The following is a 16,603-nucleotide window of genomic DNA, read 5'->3' on the forward strand; positions in this document are numbered from 1 at the left end:
AGGAACTTTCAACTGAGCTAAATTTTAAGTGCAACATGTATAAGAAATGGAAAAATGGGGAAATCACCAAAGAGGAATTTAAACAAATAGTGAGCAGATGTAGAGGTAAAGCCAGAAATGCTAAAGTGCAGAATGACCTCAGGGTTGCTAGAGAGGTTAAGAACAAGAAAAAGGGCTTTTTTGGATATGTCTGCAGCAAAAGGAGAAGGAAACGGTAGGGCCACTGTCTGGAGAAGATGGCAAAATGCATTTAGCCTCTGGAACTCCCTTCCCAGGGAGACCAGACTGACCCCTTCCTTGATGGCCTCCTGCCAACAGGCAAAAACCTTCCTTTTCAAACAGGCATTAAACACAGAAAAGTTGTAAAGAACAGATTTGCATGCTATATTGTTTTAATGTATTTTAGACATTTCCATCTTCTATTTTACTTTATTGTAGTAGTTTCATTCTATTTTAATGTATTCTTTTTGTATCTTTTTCATTGTATTGTTTTTAATGTTGTAAGCCACCCTGAGTCCCAGTCCTGGGGGAAGGTGGGAAATAAATAATTTCAACCTCTTTCTAGCCCTGCCTTGACACACAACATTAACTGAATCCTGAGTCAAACACTGACCCCCCCCCCCCCCCCTCAAAAGCCAGGAACTAAACTAATCCTCAGGACTAAAACCTAAACTAGAAAGGATCAAGTTTTATTTGGGTTCTTCTCCTGCAATGTCTGTGTGTGTGTGTGTTTTTACTGACTTTTTTACATGGGGCAGTAGGATGATCACACATTGGGAGATGAGGGTGCCTGTTCTCCAGTTTTTGAAAGGAAACTCCAGGTAAGAGGAAAGGGCTCTGGGCAGCTGGGAAAGCAGCAACATGTTATAATTTACTTAATTCACTTGTGGCTGCAGCTGGCATGAGGGGTGGGAGGGGGAAACAGACTGGCAAGAAGTGGCAGTCTCAATTCATCCCTTCCAGATTAGGGCCATGACAAACTCATACTGCAGCCCCAACTCACCTTGAACCCAGCTGAAAAAGGAGCAGATAAGATCTGCTTCTTTTTCAGCAGGGGAAAAACTGGCTTTGCTGGCCCTGCCACAGCCTCATGGCAGCTTCATAATGCATTGTGCAGTGTATAAATGCCTCACTGCCAGAGTATAATGAAGCCCCCCCACATCTGGGCAGCTTCAAGGTGGCTTTCCAATGTCATTGCAGTGTTTGATGTCTAAACACCACCTGACAATGACATCCAGAAGCGAGCTTATTTTGCCTGTCTGTCGGGTTCATAGGCTATAGGGGCTCTATGGATCTGCCTCAACTCTGCATCCACCTACTGGGTAGAAGCAAAGAGGCTAAATTTAATGTTCGTTATACTGTTTCCCCAAGTAAGTGAAAAAGAACAATCCCTCCTTTCTTTGGATCTGGGCACAGCCCTTTTAAGATGTCTGTCTTAATTTCTACAATGGAAAATATATTGTGTGTATTTGAATGACAATCTGTGAACAACTATGGTTGGCACTTAATGCATCATGCTTAATGACATCACCAGAGGGTCATCTCCAGGTCCTAACTTTTGGCCCATAAACATCAAAGCCTGGGGCAATCCTGAATTCACAGCCCTATTAGAGATCAAGTATGCACCGCACTACCCAATTGTAAGAGTTTGATGCCGTGTGAACTGCCATTCCTCCATCTTACAGAATCCCTGGGATTGTAGTTTGGTGAAAAGGGTGTTTAGAATCAGCTGCTAGGCAGAGGGCACTAGTGCAGTAATTCATGAGAGTGGCTAGAGAATTCTAAGAACCTCACGAAATGAGAAATTCCAGGAGTCTGTTGGCAAAGTTCTGGAAGTTTAATGGTATCAAAGTGCTATGGCAAAATTAGTCGATCGCAATGGTGGACACAATAATAAAGTCTCCGTCTTTATTGGTGAAAGGTTTATCTGCACTGAAATTCAAGGGATGTTCAGTTTATTTTATTTTATTTGTAGCCTGTCTTTCTCCTCATATGGGGAATCAAAGTGGCTAACAACAATCTTAAAACAGTACAAATGAAAAACAATGCAAAAATATAAACATCATAAATATAGTTTTAATAAGATATTAAACAAATTATAAACTTACACATTAAAATATTAAATTCTATTAAAAATGATATACAGACCTTGATATCTGTAAAAAAAATCCCATTCCTTCTTTTCCTTAAAGATTCAGTCCTTTAAGTATCTGAATGCCCACAAGAGAGAGAATGTGGAAGTGTAAAATACGTTTTGTTTGGAGAGAGTATATCTAGAATTTGTCTTGTAAAACTATTAGGACCCCCTTTGGAGCTATTTGTGCTGCAAAGGTTATGATTTTAAGGCATCTTGCACTTATATCTCCATTCAATAAAAGTTTACATTATTTGGAGCATTCTGTTTTTTTGGCTGCCCATCCAAAGAGTATGAAACATGGCAGCAGTTATGGGGAGTTTTTATTTCTGGGGATACAGAACGAGGGGCACAGGATCCCCACTCCTGGCATGACACTTGGCCCAGTTCATTGCAGATTTTTACTAGTTTAAGGTTACAACTAGACCTCTCCCTCTAAAAGTAACTTTCTCATGTTGCAATATCATATATAATTAGGGTTCCCATATCCCGCCTGGGGGCGGGACTTTCCCGGTTTGGGGTGGGTCTGCACGGTCCCGCCCCGGTTTGGCCCCGCCCCTGGGATTTCTCCCGCCCCCCGGCAATGGACGCCAGGCAGGGAAAGGAGCCTCGCCTCAGCAAGGCCTGTTCCCTGCCTGGCCTCCTCCGCCGGCAACGGAGGCGGCCTGACAGGGCCAAAGGGCTTCGCCTCAGCGAGGCCCCTTTCCCCTGCCTTGCCGCCTCCTCCGCCGGTGACGGAGGCAGCCAGGCAGGGGAAAGAGCCTTTCCTCTTCTTTCTCCTCTTCCTCTTCTTCTGCCTCCTCTCCTTCTCCTCTTCTTCCTCCCCTTCTTCTTCCTCCTCCTCTTCTTCTTCCTCCTCTCCTCCTCCTCTTCCCCTTCTTCCTTCTCCTCTTCTTCTTCCTCCTCCTCCTCTTCCTCTTCTTCTTCATCTTCTTCCTCCTCTTCTTCTTCCTCCTCTCTTCCTCCCCTTCTTCTTCATCTTCTTCTTCCTCCTCCTCCTCCTCCCCTTCTTCCTCTTCTTCCTCCTCCTCTTCTTCTTCCTCCTCTCCTCCTCCTCTTCCTCCTCCTCTTCTTCCTCCTTTTCTTCTTCTCCTCTTCCTCCTCCTCTGCTTCTTCCACTCTTCCTCTTCTTCTGGTTTTTGGTCAGAAAGGGAAGCACATTTCTGCCATCTGTCTAGGAATAATGCCAAATGTCCTCCATTTAAAAAAAAAAAAAAAATGTGTCCTACATTTGAAAATTTTGTCCTACATTTGTCCTACATTTGTCCCGGTTTGGAGGTCCTGACTTATGGCAACCCTATATATAATACAACCCTCCAATACATGTTCACAATTTGCTTAGGGATTTGATTAATCATGTTCAGGATATACATTTTAGGTTTTATTTCATAGGTAATGTTTTGGGCCTCATTTATTTTAATATGTATGTATTTGAAGTATCTTTTTATCTTTGGGTAGTGCCACGCCATACATGGTACCATGCTCCTACTGCAGCTTGACACTTCCAACATTTGTTCTGATTTGTTTTATAAATTATAGTATCTGCTGCAAGGTTGCTAATAGCACAAAAATGGAAAACCCACGAAATGATTAACTAGACAGGTGAACATAAAGACTGGTTCAACCATAAGGATGTGAAACAAATAGATGAAGAATGGCCGCCTGTTATAAAATTTGGTAAAAATGTTATGGAAAGTGAAGTAGGGTAATGCAGACCAATCCTTGCCATGCAGGAACTCACAATCAAAGCATACCCAACAGAGAGCCATCCAGCCACTGTTTAAAGACCTCCAAGGAAAGGGAATCCAACACAGAACAATGGATGCAAACTCCAGGAAAAGAAATTTCACCTCAACATTAAGAGGAACTTCCTGACAGTAAGGGCTGTGACAGTGGAACACACTCCCTCAATGGAGGATGGTGGAGTCCCCCTCTTCGGAGGCCTTTAAGCAGAGACTGGAAGGCCATCTGTTGGGGATGCTTTGCTTGAGAGTTCCTGCATGGCAGAATGGAGTCTTCCAACTCTATGATTCTATGATATGTTATATTATCTTGAACATCTTAAACTTCTTTCTGTCTGAAGTGGAGGAGGCAAGAGACGTGTGGGGTTTTATTTTGTGGGGTATAGTTGAGTTAAGAAAATAAAGTGTCCCCATTTTCTTTCAGGGACTTCCTGACACATGGATATTAAACATACAACCCCAAATTCTCTTCCAGGCCCAACAAATGCCAAGCAATGCAGGCACCTGGCACTTGGATGCGTATTAGGTATAATAACAGGCTTATTATTTTTAAAGATGAATCATAGAATCGTAGAGTTGGAAGAGACCACAAAGGCCGTCCAGTCCAACCCGCTGCCATGCAGGAACTCTCACTCAAAGCATCCCTGACAGATGGCCATCCAGCCTCTGTAGAATTTAGCAATTGAAGAACAGAGCTAAAGCTTAAAAAAAAGTTTGAATGCCAGTATACCTTTCCCACTTTGGAAGTCAGAATACCCCCCCCCCCCCCCGCTACTAAAGAAAAAGGTTTTAGGGAAGGGGGAGACAGGTTGCAAAGTTCATTTATTTAAGTGGGAATTTATTTATTTCAGTGGTTGACCCTTTCTTTAGCCCCTTCCCCTTCTCCATGGTTTTCTCTGGGATTTTGTTTCTTTCAGGTGCAAATGAGAGGCTTCTTGGTGTTGTTGTCTTGTGCCAAGTAACCCTGGCAAGATTTGGTCAGCCATTGCCTTTCCCTGAGGCTGAGAGAGTATGAGTCCTCCAGCAGGTTTCATGGCTGAGTAGAGACTTGAACCCTGGCCTCGGATTTTGTTTTATATACACTTGCCCCTCCATATTCGCTAGGGTTAGGGTCACAAGACCCTCATGAATATGGAAAAACTGCAAATAACAAAAACACCATGTTTTTACCTGAGAGGACATCTCTCTAGGAACCTTTAGGTCCTCCAGGGCAACTCTGTGGTCAACGTCTGACAGACACTGACCATAGAACTGCACTGGAGGAGCTACAAAGGACTAGTAGAGTATTCTCTCTAGGAATCTCCCGGTCTTTCTGGCCCTGGTGGTCTCTTCCAACTCTATGATTCTAACTTTTAGTTAAAGTTAACCATAGAGTTGCACTGGAGGACCTAGATATTCCTAGAGAAAACATATTAATCAAATCCACAAATATCAAAGCTGCAGATATGGAGAGATGAATATATACATATCTCCACAAACCTAAATATCTAAATATAAATAAATAGAGATAGATTGATATTAATAGATAAAAATCAATATCTATTAAATATATATCTGCTCATATATATGTGTTGTTATTGTTGCTGTTGTTGGGTTCCTTCAAGTTTCCAACACATGGCAACCTAAGGTGACTCCACCATGGGACTTGCTTGGCAAGAACTCTTCAGGCTTGTCATTGCCTTCCCCTGAGGCTGAGAGAGTGTGACTTGGGAAGGAGAGAGAGAGAGGGAGGGAGGAGCTCCTCCTTCTGCCCCTCCAGTCCTCCAAGCACAGCAAGGCCAGATTCCTAGAGAGGCAGGAAGTGTTAAGGGGGAAGGAGGAGAAATCATAGAATCATAGACTTGGAAGAGGCCACTAAGGCCATCCAACCCAACCCCCTGACTCCATATTGAGTGACGCCCCTTCTGACGTCACTTCCGGAGGAGAGGGAGGAGGGACCTTCTGAATTCCATCCTTGGAGGGGAAACAGGAAGGAGTTTGGGAGGAGTCTGGAGGGAAGGAAGGTAATAATAGGGGATCCATAGAGAATTCATTTCTTACATGAGAGCTATGTTGTGTATTGGGGGGGGGGGGGGGAGAGGACTCCCCTTCTCTCTCCCCCAGACCTTTCCACCTGGATGCCTCCTCCTCTTTGGGGTCCCAATGGGACAGAGCTGTTGGGGGACCAAGGAAGTGAGAGCATCCTTGTTGGGGCTTCTTTGGCTCTGGGCACATTTGGAGGGGCTTTCCTGGGGACCTGGAGGGATGGGGGACTTACTATGGAGTGCCAGAAGGCAAAGCTGGTCCTGGCTGGAAGGGGAGGCTGTAAAAGGGGGAAATTAGAAGAAGCTGGAGGCGGAGGAAGAAGCCCTGTTCTCCTTCTAGTAATGAGGACTGTATTTGCCCTATCTTAACATTTCCTGCCTCTCTGGAATGCTAAGCTTGCTGTTCATTTAAACCTTGGAGGATGAAGAAGAGCTGAAGGCACCAGTCTGTCCATCTGTGTCTCTTTTTATGCCTACAAACTTTACAAGGACCTCCGGCAAGAAGAAGAAGAAGACTTTGACTAGACAAAGGCCCACTTGGCAACCAGCTCCTTTCCAGGGAAGGCTGAGAGAGAGCAATCGCTCTTGAAAGGAGGGTGGGCAGGCTTGATGTGTTTGCATTTGTGAGTATATAAACATATTTTCAGTTGAAGGAAGACTGGTGCAGAAGCTTTTCCCATTCTCTGTCTCCCTGCCTCTGAAGCCAGGAGGGCAGATGGTTCAGCTTCTGTTTCTTCCATGGGTTGCAGTTTCTTCTCTTTGAGAAGTGGTGGGAATCCTGTGGTCCTCCAGATCTTGGTGGACTTTAGCTCCCATCAGCCCCTTGCTCAGCTTAACCAGTAAGTGAGGAGACCTGGGATTTCCAGTCCACCAGCACCTGGAGGGCCGCAAGGTCCTCACCCCTGCTTTACAATTAAATCTTATGGGTAATCCCAGATGGAGGGGCTTTCCTGGGGAAGATGGAGGAATGAGGGGGGACTATTATGGGTTCCAGAAGGCAAACCTAGTCCTGGCTGGAAGGCAAGGCTGTTTAATGGGGGGGGGGGGTAGCAGAAGGAGGAGGCAAGGAAGAAGAAGAGAAGAGCGTTTCTGCCCACTCCTCTCCTGGGTAAGGCAAACCAAACCTGGGACAATTTCAACTTTTCTTGACTTCCTTTATTCCACTGATGGAGAAGGAAGAAGCTCCACAAAAGAGACATTTTTGTTTATTCTGTGCTGTCATGTTGCTTCAAACTATGGGACCCTATGAATGAGAGACCAGGAAGAGACCCTGGTTTTTAACAGGCCTCCTCAGGTCTTGCAAGCTCAGCATCTTGACTTGCTTGATGGAGTCAATCCTCCTGTGTTGGGGTCTCCCTCTTTTCCTTCTGCCTTCAGCTTTATACAGAGCATTATAATCTTTTCTAATGAGTCATGTCCTCTCAAATGTGTCCAACGTATAATAGCCTCAATTTAGTCATGTTAGCTTTTATTGAGGAATGAGGCTTGATTTGCTTTCAGAGCCATTTATTTGGCCTTTTGGTGGTCCATGGAAGACAATATAAAGTTGTGAGCATGTAAAACATTTTCTTTGTACTTTCTTCAGGTGGTCAGAAGTCCAGCATTGACCTGCCTGGTCTTCTGACTTAAAAAGAAGGGAGAGTCTCTATTGAATTTCAACTCCATGGAAGAACCTGCAGAAAAGATGCCCTTGGAACAGGTGCATGTTCTCTCCTTCCTTCTTTGAAATGTAGCCACTATTCTACAGTGGAGAGCCCCAAATATTTGATACCAAGGATGGAAGGATCCCTTGATCCTCCCCCAGCCAGTTAGGGCCAGGAGTAGTGCGACTGGGCTCCCTGCCCAATGCTGGCCCTTCAGTGACTCTTCAGGCCTGTCCTATACTTGAGCTAAGATTAAATTTGTGGCTTTTAGGAAGGGTTGGTGCCACCACTTTGGGGGAGGGAGGGAGGCAGCTGATTCAAGCAACTTGTCTTAAGCCATCATGAATTGGTAGTTGTTTGTTTTCTTGTTTATTGTTCTTGCATTTTTACTACCAGAGATTGGCAGAAGTTCCCTGTGGTTTTCTATGCCTTAGGTGCCAAAATAATTTGACTAACATGGGGAAACAATTGGAAATATTGGGAGTAAAAATCTAAACTATCAGCAGGACAAGAGATTGGACAAGACTGCCCTGGACACAGCCCAGCTAATAGTGCAGGTTAGGAGGACCTATGTGGAAAATCTCCCACATATTAAACAAAATCTCCCCTCACATGAGAAAGCTAGCTCATCAAGGAACCAGGCTGTAACCTTTTTTTCCTTCCTCTTTCTTGTGCTAGTCTGCAAGATGGGCAGAATTAAAGAAAATCAATGGGAGAATATTTAAAAGTCTCTGTCTTTATTCTGAACTGATGAAAACCCTATTAGGGAAGCACAATGTGTTTTCCTCCACATCTGATTAGTCTCTGGATGTGGGCTCTTTTCTGTTGCAGGTGACCTTTGGGGATGTGGCTGTGTATTTCACGGAGGAAGAATGGCATCTGCTGGATCAGAACCAAAGATTATTGTATGAGGCGGTCATGATGGAAACCTATGAGAATGTGTCTTCCCTAGGTAAGAAGCTTGAATCCAGTACTGTTCCTAGGTCTCTTTCCCAGATTATGACCCTACTTAGAAAAAAGGTGCATACTATCTGCATTGGTGAAATGTTTTTTATTTTAATTTTTGCTGATTGAGGAGCAAAATGGAAGACATGCTGGGCGAAGGTTAGCAAACTTTCGGGGAGGCCCCTGCAGAATACGTGGTGTGTGTGTGTTGCTCTCTTGTGTGAAATTAGGGTTGTAGAAATTGACTCGCTGAGGCCACATGAAGCTCCTAAGGGCCATTGTTTGACCACCAGGCTTTCCTGGGTTTTTATTGCTTATCTGTTCTGCACTGTGTTGAAGATTTTAACCCCCTAAATGCTCCTAAACACCCTTTAATAGTGCAGGGGGGAGCAATTTTGCCATATTTCTTGATTCCCCTTGCACCAGTTTAGCATCTGGAGTGTCCTACATCTTGGGAGAAAAGGCCCAGCCTAGTCTTGAAAATGGGAAAAATTGTACCCACATGTTCTAGAGGGTGTTGGGGGATATAATAGTTTCAAAAATGCAGTTCTCTAACTCTAAACAGTTGCCCACCCCTGTCTGAGATGCTCTCTGTAGCCTTGAGGCTTACTGAAATCTGGGTCCTAATCCTGACTCATGCATGAAGCACTCAAATGATAACTTGAAAATGAAAACAACCTGAATAGACTAGAAAGCTGGGCCAAAGCTAACAAAATGAAATTCAACACGGAGAAATGTAAGGTACTGCACTTAAGGCAGAAAAATGAAATGCACAGATATAGGATGGGGGACACCTGGCTGAATGAAACTACGTGTGAAAGGGATCTAGGAGTCCAAGTAGACCACAAGTTGAACATGAGTCAACAGTGCGATGCAGCCGCTAAAAAGACCAATGCAATTTTAGGCTGCGTCAATATAAGTATAGTGTCTAGATCAAGAGAAGTAATAGTGCCACTATATTCTGCTTTGGTCAGACCTCACCTGGAATATTGTGTCCAGTTCTGGGCACCACAATTTAAAAAGGACATGGAGAAACTGGAGCGTGTCCAAAGGAGGGCGACTAAAATGGTGAAAGGTCTGGAAACCATGTCCTATGAGGAACTACTAAGGGAGCTGGGGATGTTTAGCCTGGAAAAAAGAAGGTTAAGAGGTGATATGATAGCCCTGTTTAAAAATTTGAAGGGATGTCATATTGAGGAGGGAGCAAGCTTGTTTTCTGCTCCAGAGAACAGGACCCGGAGCAATGGATGCAAGCTCCAGGAAAAGATATTCCACCTGAACATTAGGAGGAATTTCTTGATAGTAAGGGCTGTTCAACAGTGGAACACACTCCCTCAATGGGGGATGATGGAGTCTCCTTCTTTGGAGGTCTTTAAACAGAGGCTGGATGGCCATCTGTCGGGTATGCTTTAATTGAGAGTTCCTGCATGGCAGGGGGTTGGACTGGATGGCCCTTGTGGTTTCTTCCAACTCTACGATTCTATGATTCTATCATTGGAATTCCAGCTCTATTGCTCATCCTTTCATATAGAAGTTATTGTTATGGTTATTTTGACACTCTAGATAGGAGATACCATCAGGAAGGACCAAAGGAGGGCCTTAAAGCAATGGCTTCCCAGGCGACTGTTTGTCCCCAGGTCCATTGTGTCAGATATATTAAGTGGTTTTGTTGAGCTCTTGTGAGTAATATCCATGAGTGGAGGGTAGTGGACACAATGGCTCCTGTTTCCCTGGTGTTGCTTTTTGTTCAGGTCTTAAGCTTGCTTATTTCCATTGTTCCATTTCCAGAAGTTCTTCCTTTCTTAATGCTTAATTCAGTCTTATCTGTCCTTGTCCTTCTTCCCAGGAGATCACTGGAGAAAGATGACTGTATGCACTGATTTACATCTTATGAGCTGCCAGAGAATCCACATATCAGGCAAAGAATACAGATGGCAAGAGTGTGGGAAATATTTGGCTTATAATTCACATCTTGTGAGGTACACAGGATCCCACAAAAGAAAGAAATTGTACAAATGCCACCCTTGGAGGCATCAGAATGTCCATATAAGTGAGCATCCATATAAATGTCAGCAGTGTGGGGATTTTTTTCCTCAGAATTCACTCTTTCTGAAGCATCAGAGTCTCCACACAGGAAAGAAACCATCCAGACGCCAGCAATGTGAGAAATGTTTTGCTAAAAAGTTTAACCATGACAGACACCAGAAAGTCCAAACTGGAGAAAGTCCATTTAAATGCCAGCAGTGTGGGAAGTGTTTTGCTGACAAGTCTGCCTTTGTGACTCATCAGAGAATCTACAAAAAAGAGAAATCATATAAGTGCCAGAAATGTGGGAAATGTTTTACTGATATGTTTGCCCTTGAGATTCATCAGAGAATCTGCAGAGGAGAGAAATCGTACAAATGCCATCAATGTGGGAAATGTTTTACTGATATGTTTGCCCTTGAGATTCATCAGAGAATCTGGAGAGGAGAGAAATCATACAAATGCCATCAATGTGGGAAATGTTTTACTGATATGTTTGCCCTTGAGATTCATCAGAGAATCTGCAGAGGAGAGAAATCATACAAATGCCATCAATGTGGGAAATGTTTTACTCATATGTTTGCCCTTGAGATTCATCAGAGAATCTGCAGAGGAGAGAAATCATACAAATGCCATCAATGTGGGACATGTTTTGTTGGCATGTCCATCCTTCTGATTCATCAGAGAATCTGCAGAAGAGAGAGATCGTATAAATGCCAACAATGTGGGAGATATTTTGCAGACAAGTCTGCCCTTGTGATTCATCAGTAAATCTACAAAGGCGATAAATTATACAAATGCCAGCAATGTGGGAAATGTTTTACTGACAAATCTGCCTTTATGATTCATCAGAGCATCTACAGAAGAGAGAAATGATACAAATGCCTGAAATGTGGGAAATATTTTGCTGACAAGTCTGTCCTTAGGAATCATCAGAGAATCTGCAGAGGAAATACAAATGTCAGTAGATGGGACATGTTGAAAATTCTGCTCTTGTGATTCATCAGAGAATCTGAAGAGGAGATAAATCATACAAATGTCATCAGTGTGGGGATTGCTTTGCTCAGAACTCACACTTTCTGAAGTAACAAAGTGTCCACACTGGAAAGAAACCCTTCAAGTGCCAGGAGTGTCAAAAGGTTGTTTACCGTTCAAACCTTTTGAGGCATCAGACAGTCCATACAGGAGAACTGATGCAGTGGAGAAACCATTTAAATGTATGGAATGTGGAAAGTGTTTGAAAGATAGCAAAGAACTGTTATGGGAGTGAATCTGTTTGAATATATTACGGTATGTAAATTCTTTTGCAGTGGCAGAATATTGGACATTCTCAGTATAAACAAATTGAAGCTTTGGGCTGTCATTGTTTAGCCTCTCAGTAAATCACCTGATGCCTATTATCTACTTACCTGTGCTCAGAATGAATATATATATATATATATATATGTATGTATGTATGTATATGTATATAAATAGTTCTTTCAGGAGAGCTGTACTTTTGTGTCTTTCTAATTCTCAAAAATTACCTCGGAGTATATACTACATTCTGAAATACATAGAGATCTCAAGGGGGAGAGGAAAAGCCATCTCTATCTCTCAACCTGGAACATTTTTTTAAATTTATGTATTTAATTGTATCTGTGTGTGCCTGCCTGCCTACCTGCCTTCAGAGTCAGTGTGGTGTCGTGGTTTGAGCATTGGTCTAAGACTCTGGAGAATCATAGAATCATAGAGTTAGAAGAGACCGCAAGGGCCATCCAGTCCAACCGCCTTCCATGCAGGCAATCCAAATTAAAGCATCCCCGACAGATGGCCATCCAGCCTCTGTTTAAAGACCTCCAGGAAAGGAGACTCCATCATTCTCCATTGAGGGAGTGTGTTCCACTGTCGAACAGCCCTGACTGTCAAGATGTTTCTCTTAATGTTGAAGTGGAATCTCTTTTCCTGTAGCTTGCATCCATTGCTCCGGGTCCTAGTCTCTGGAGCAGCAGAAAACAAGCTAGCTCCCTCCTCAATATGACATCCCCTTCAAGTATTTAAACAGGGCTATCATATCACCTCTTAACCTTCTCTTCTCCAAGCTAAACATCCCCAGCTTCCTAAATCGTTCCTCATAGGACATGGTTTCCAGACCCTTCACCATTTTAGTCACTCTCCTTTGGACACGCTCCAGTTTCTCCACATCCTTTTTAAATTGGGGTGCCCAGAACTGGACACAATATTCCAGGTGTCTCATATATAAAATAGCAAAATCAAGGATTGCTTTATGGAATTTAGATATTTTTTAAAATTTTCAAGCCATGGATGCTTGAATCCCTGGAGAAAGAATCCATGTATATAGAGGACTGACTGGTTCCGAATGGCTCTGCACAGGTGCAGAATAACCCATTTGTGTGAATTTGCAGATGACCACCCAAAGAAATAGGGTTAAATATCAGCAACCTGTCCTTATGCAGTATGTTTTGGACCTTAATTAAATGTACTAGCATTAGCTTTTTGATGTCCTATAGAGGCAGTTCTGTTCTGAGCTCAAAAGCAACAAGTTACTAATAACAACCATAATTAACTAATTCCCTTCTTTCAGGCAGCAAGAGCACTGTATAAGGAGGACACCTTTCAAAAGTAATGTAAGGAATAAGTGGAACTTTTCTTGCGTAATGTAAAGAGTAAAGGTTCCAGTTGCTTCCAAATGTTAGTTTTGAAGGGCATTTTATAGACCTGTAGACAGGCATTTTTCAAGTTTAATGGCAATCTCTAGGTTCTTTCTTTCAAAAAAAGTAACAGCGTAATAGAAAACCCAGCATTTGGCACTATGTATAAAGCCACAGAATTAGTTACTTTGTCAACATTACAACAAGCAATAACACCAAATCACCTTTCAAACGTTGTATTGAAGAACAGGCACAAATTGCAATACTCTTCAAAAATAACTTTCTAAGCTTTGCTTCTCCTGCTTGGTGCAGATGCTAAAAATCCCAAACCACCCAATTTGCTTCTGAGCTTTGAGCTCTTAATGCAGGATGAAATGCCACAATGTATGTAAAAGTAAAGGCACAGGCAATACAGCATTATATTGCGTAAGTTGCCCATCCACCTGAGAATTTGCATAAAGAAATTCTGCCGCACTCACTTGGCATAAGCTTTCTCCAGCAAAGGCATCCAGAAGTCATCATTTTCTCTTGCAAACCATAGCTTTCCATACACAACAGGCAGGAGGTCATCCACCACCACATCCACCCACCGGCCATATTGCCAAAACTGGAGAAACAGAGGAATCAGAGAGCCTATGTCACTCACACCGAAGTGTGTGTAGACTTTACACAAGAGACAGAATCTGTCCAAAGGAAGCACTGATGCTGGTTTTTCCAGTGGAACAGAGAAGGGACAGCAGTGCATATCTTACTGAAGGCTTGATGTAGATTTTAACGTAATAATGTTTCCAAAAACCTTTCCTGTTTAACCGAACCTAAATAGACTTTATTGTATTCTCTGCCTGTGGCTTTTACAGCCACTTATCTTCTGTTTCTATCTGCAAAGCTAGAACTTTGTATTGAAATGTCTCCAGTAACCTTGAGTAGCTCAGTGTGGAAATAGGAGAAAGAACTTGAATATAGTCTGCCCTTCCCATATGTGGGGGATCCATTCCAGAACCCCTGCATAGGAGAAAAAAACAACTATGCTCAAGTCCCATTTGTTTGTATGGTGGCACATGAATGAATGAATGAATGAATGAATGAAGGTTTATTTATATACCGCCGTTCCAATGATCACGGCGGTTAACAATAATAACAAAAACAATAACAATACATTATATAACATAGGAACCCCCCAAGATAAAACCATACAACATCATAAAAGCCATCATTCATTCCTAACTTAAAACCAATAAAAACATCAATAAAACCCCCTAGCTAAAACACGATCAGACATCATTACAGGAGCAGATAACAATTCAAGACATGGTATGGAAAGCTTGCCGAAACAAATGGGTCTTCAAATTCTTCTTAAAGGACTCAAGGGAGAGGGCTGAGCGGAGCTTGATAGGGAGAGAGTTCCAGGACTGCGGGGCAGCGACCGAAAAAGCCCTCTGCGAAGTTATTACAAATCTCGTCACAGGAACTCGCAGAAGTTGTCTCCCTCCTGACCTGAGAGTGCGGGGCGGATTATATGGGGAGAGGCGGTCCTCCAAGTACTCTGGGCCCAAGCCATTTAGGGCTTTATAGGTCGCGACCAATGCCTTGTATTGCGCCTGGAAGCGAATAGGCAGCCAATGCAGATCTTTCAAGATAGGTGTTATGTGGCTGACCCTGGAAGAACCAGTGACCAGCCTGGCTGCCATATTCTGAACCAACTGAAGCTTCCGGGTTTGGTACAAGGGTTGCCCCATGTAGAGCGCATTACAGAAATCAAGTCGAGAGGTTACCAGCGCGTGTACCACTGTTTCAAGGCTCTGGAGCGTGTGCCATTTTATCCCTTGCTGCTTCCCTTATGTGTATGTCTCCTATCCAAGAACTAATCAGTTTTGGCCCTGCTTGGCTTCTAAGATCAGGCAGGATCTGGTGCCTTTAGGGTTTTTAGGCAGAATTATTTATGCCTGGCTATATTTCCAAGGATCTCAGGGTGGTATACAATAAAATGTTAATTGAAGATGGCAGGGACTTTACCACCAAAGAAGCCCAGAGGTGACCTGGGTATAATTTCACTATGCCCCCTATGGATGCCACTCAAGAAGGGGGGAATTGGGGGATCTTCTTCTCCAGAAGAAACGTTATGTTAGGATCTGTGCTCGTTGGGGTCCATCTTAGTCAACAATCCTGTTTCCCATCATTTGGAGACTAAATCTATGCAGGCAGCCCATTGGCTTCCTAAGGGGGATCCTGATGTTTACAAAATCATTAGCTGGGAAGCAGTAGGGCTAGACATCTTTCCTTGGTCTTCCCATGGATGACAAGGTGGGAATTATGGGGCGAAGATAATTTAAAATGTGCATCACACTTGGCCCACTCCAGCCTTTTTCCATTTCTGCTCCAGCTTTTAGACACTTCCTCTCAAATGTGATTTTGGGTTATATTATTATTATTATTATTATTATTATTATTGCTGAGGAGGGGGAATTCTCCCTTTTAATGTCATAGCCATGTCTGGGGATTCTGGTTTAAGCTATCCCCATTGAAAATGATGGGAATGGGGAAGGAGGTCACTTTGGTAGATCATTATGGAAGGGGCTGGCTATACTTTCTCTACCTCCCCAGTGAAAACTGGCTTATTACAGTACTTGGACCGCCTTGTCCCGCCCTTCTCAAAGTTAGGCTCTATGGGACATTGTGGTGGAAGTAATGGGAATCCAGGCTCTAGCCCTCCCCATCCAAGCCACCAAACTCACTGGTTGACTGGGACAGTTGCTTGCTGAGCCTTGCCTGCCTCATAAGGCTGTTGTGAGGCTAAAGGAATGCAAGTAGTGGAAGTTGAATCCAAAACATCTTTTGCCATGGGTCAAAGCTTCATGGCATTATGTATCCTCTACAGTGGTGCAGTATAGTAGCTAGAGAGCTGGGGCTGGGAATTGAGAGATCTAGTTTTGTGTCCCCATTGAACTGTGAAGATTTATGTCCACAGTGAGCCTCTGGGAGACCTTAGGCCTGTCACTCTTCCTCTGCTCTCAGCTTGATCCAATCTCACAAGGTTGTTAGGAGGGTAAAATGTGGATGGTGAGGAGAACCACAGATGCTCCCTCTAGCCCAGTGATTCCCAAGGTTTACCTCTGTTTGGGACTTCAGTTCCCAAAATTCCTTTTGGAAGCTAAACACCTGGAGGACCAGAGTTTGGGAACAAGAGCAGTCTAGCCCATTAGACGGGAGCAGACAATAACTGATAAATCACAAAACCCACTTGCAGCCTCAGGGCCCCATCTGGTGGCAGTAAGTTCCACAATTCAACCATGTAGTGAGCAAAGAGATTCTTTCCCCTCTCCAGGCTGCATCCAAAGGCCTTCTCTCCTCCTTCCCAGCAAGATTCTGCAGTTCCAGACTCAACTGAAGGTCTGAAATCAGAAGCAGGAAGGCATACACACAAATCCACCCCTCAAAAATA

General features: G+C 43.5%; 2 protein-coding genes across 2 annotated transcripts in view; one reads left to right on the top strand and one right to left on the bottom strand.

Moving 5' to 3' along the window:
* LOC149320357 (uncharacterized) overlaps positions 1-16,603 on the bottom strand; it is a 126,427-nt gene that overhangs the window by 89,692 nt on the left and 20,132 nt on the right. The window lies entirely within an intron of this gene.
* LOC149320361 (uncharacterized) lies at positions 5,804-11,926 on the top strand. Its single transcript, XM_089501949.1, has 4 exons — positions 5,804-5,879; positions 7,486-7,599; positions 8,375-8,495; positions 10,335-11,926. The coding sequence occupies exons 2-4, from the start codon at positions 7,564-7,566 to the stop codon at positions 11,282-11,284; spliced, it is 1,107 nt and encodes a 368-aa protein (XP_089358075.1). The 5' UTR covers positions 5,804-5,879; positions 7,486-7,563; the 3' UTR covers positions 11,285-11,926.

The sequence above is a fragment of the Sceloporus occidentalis genome, unplaced genomic scaffold, assembly GCF_023333645.1.
Source record: "Sceloporus occidentalis isolate IW3139 unplaced genomic scaffold, rSceOcc1.0.p SCAF_1, whole genome shotgun sequence".
Classification (NCBI taxonomy): Eukaryota; Metazoa; Chordata; class Lepidosauria; order Squamata; family Phrynosomatidae; genus Sceloporus; species Sceloporus occidentalis.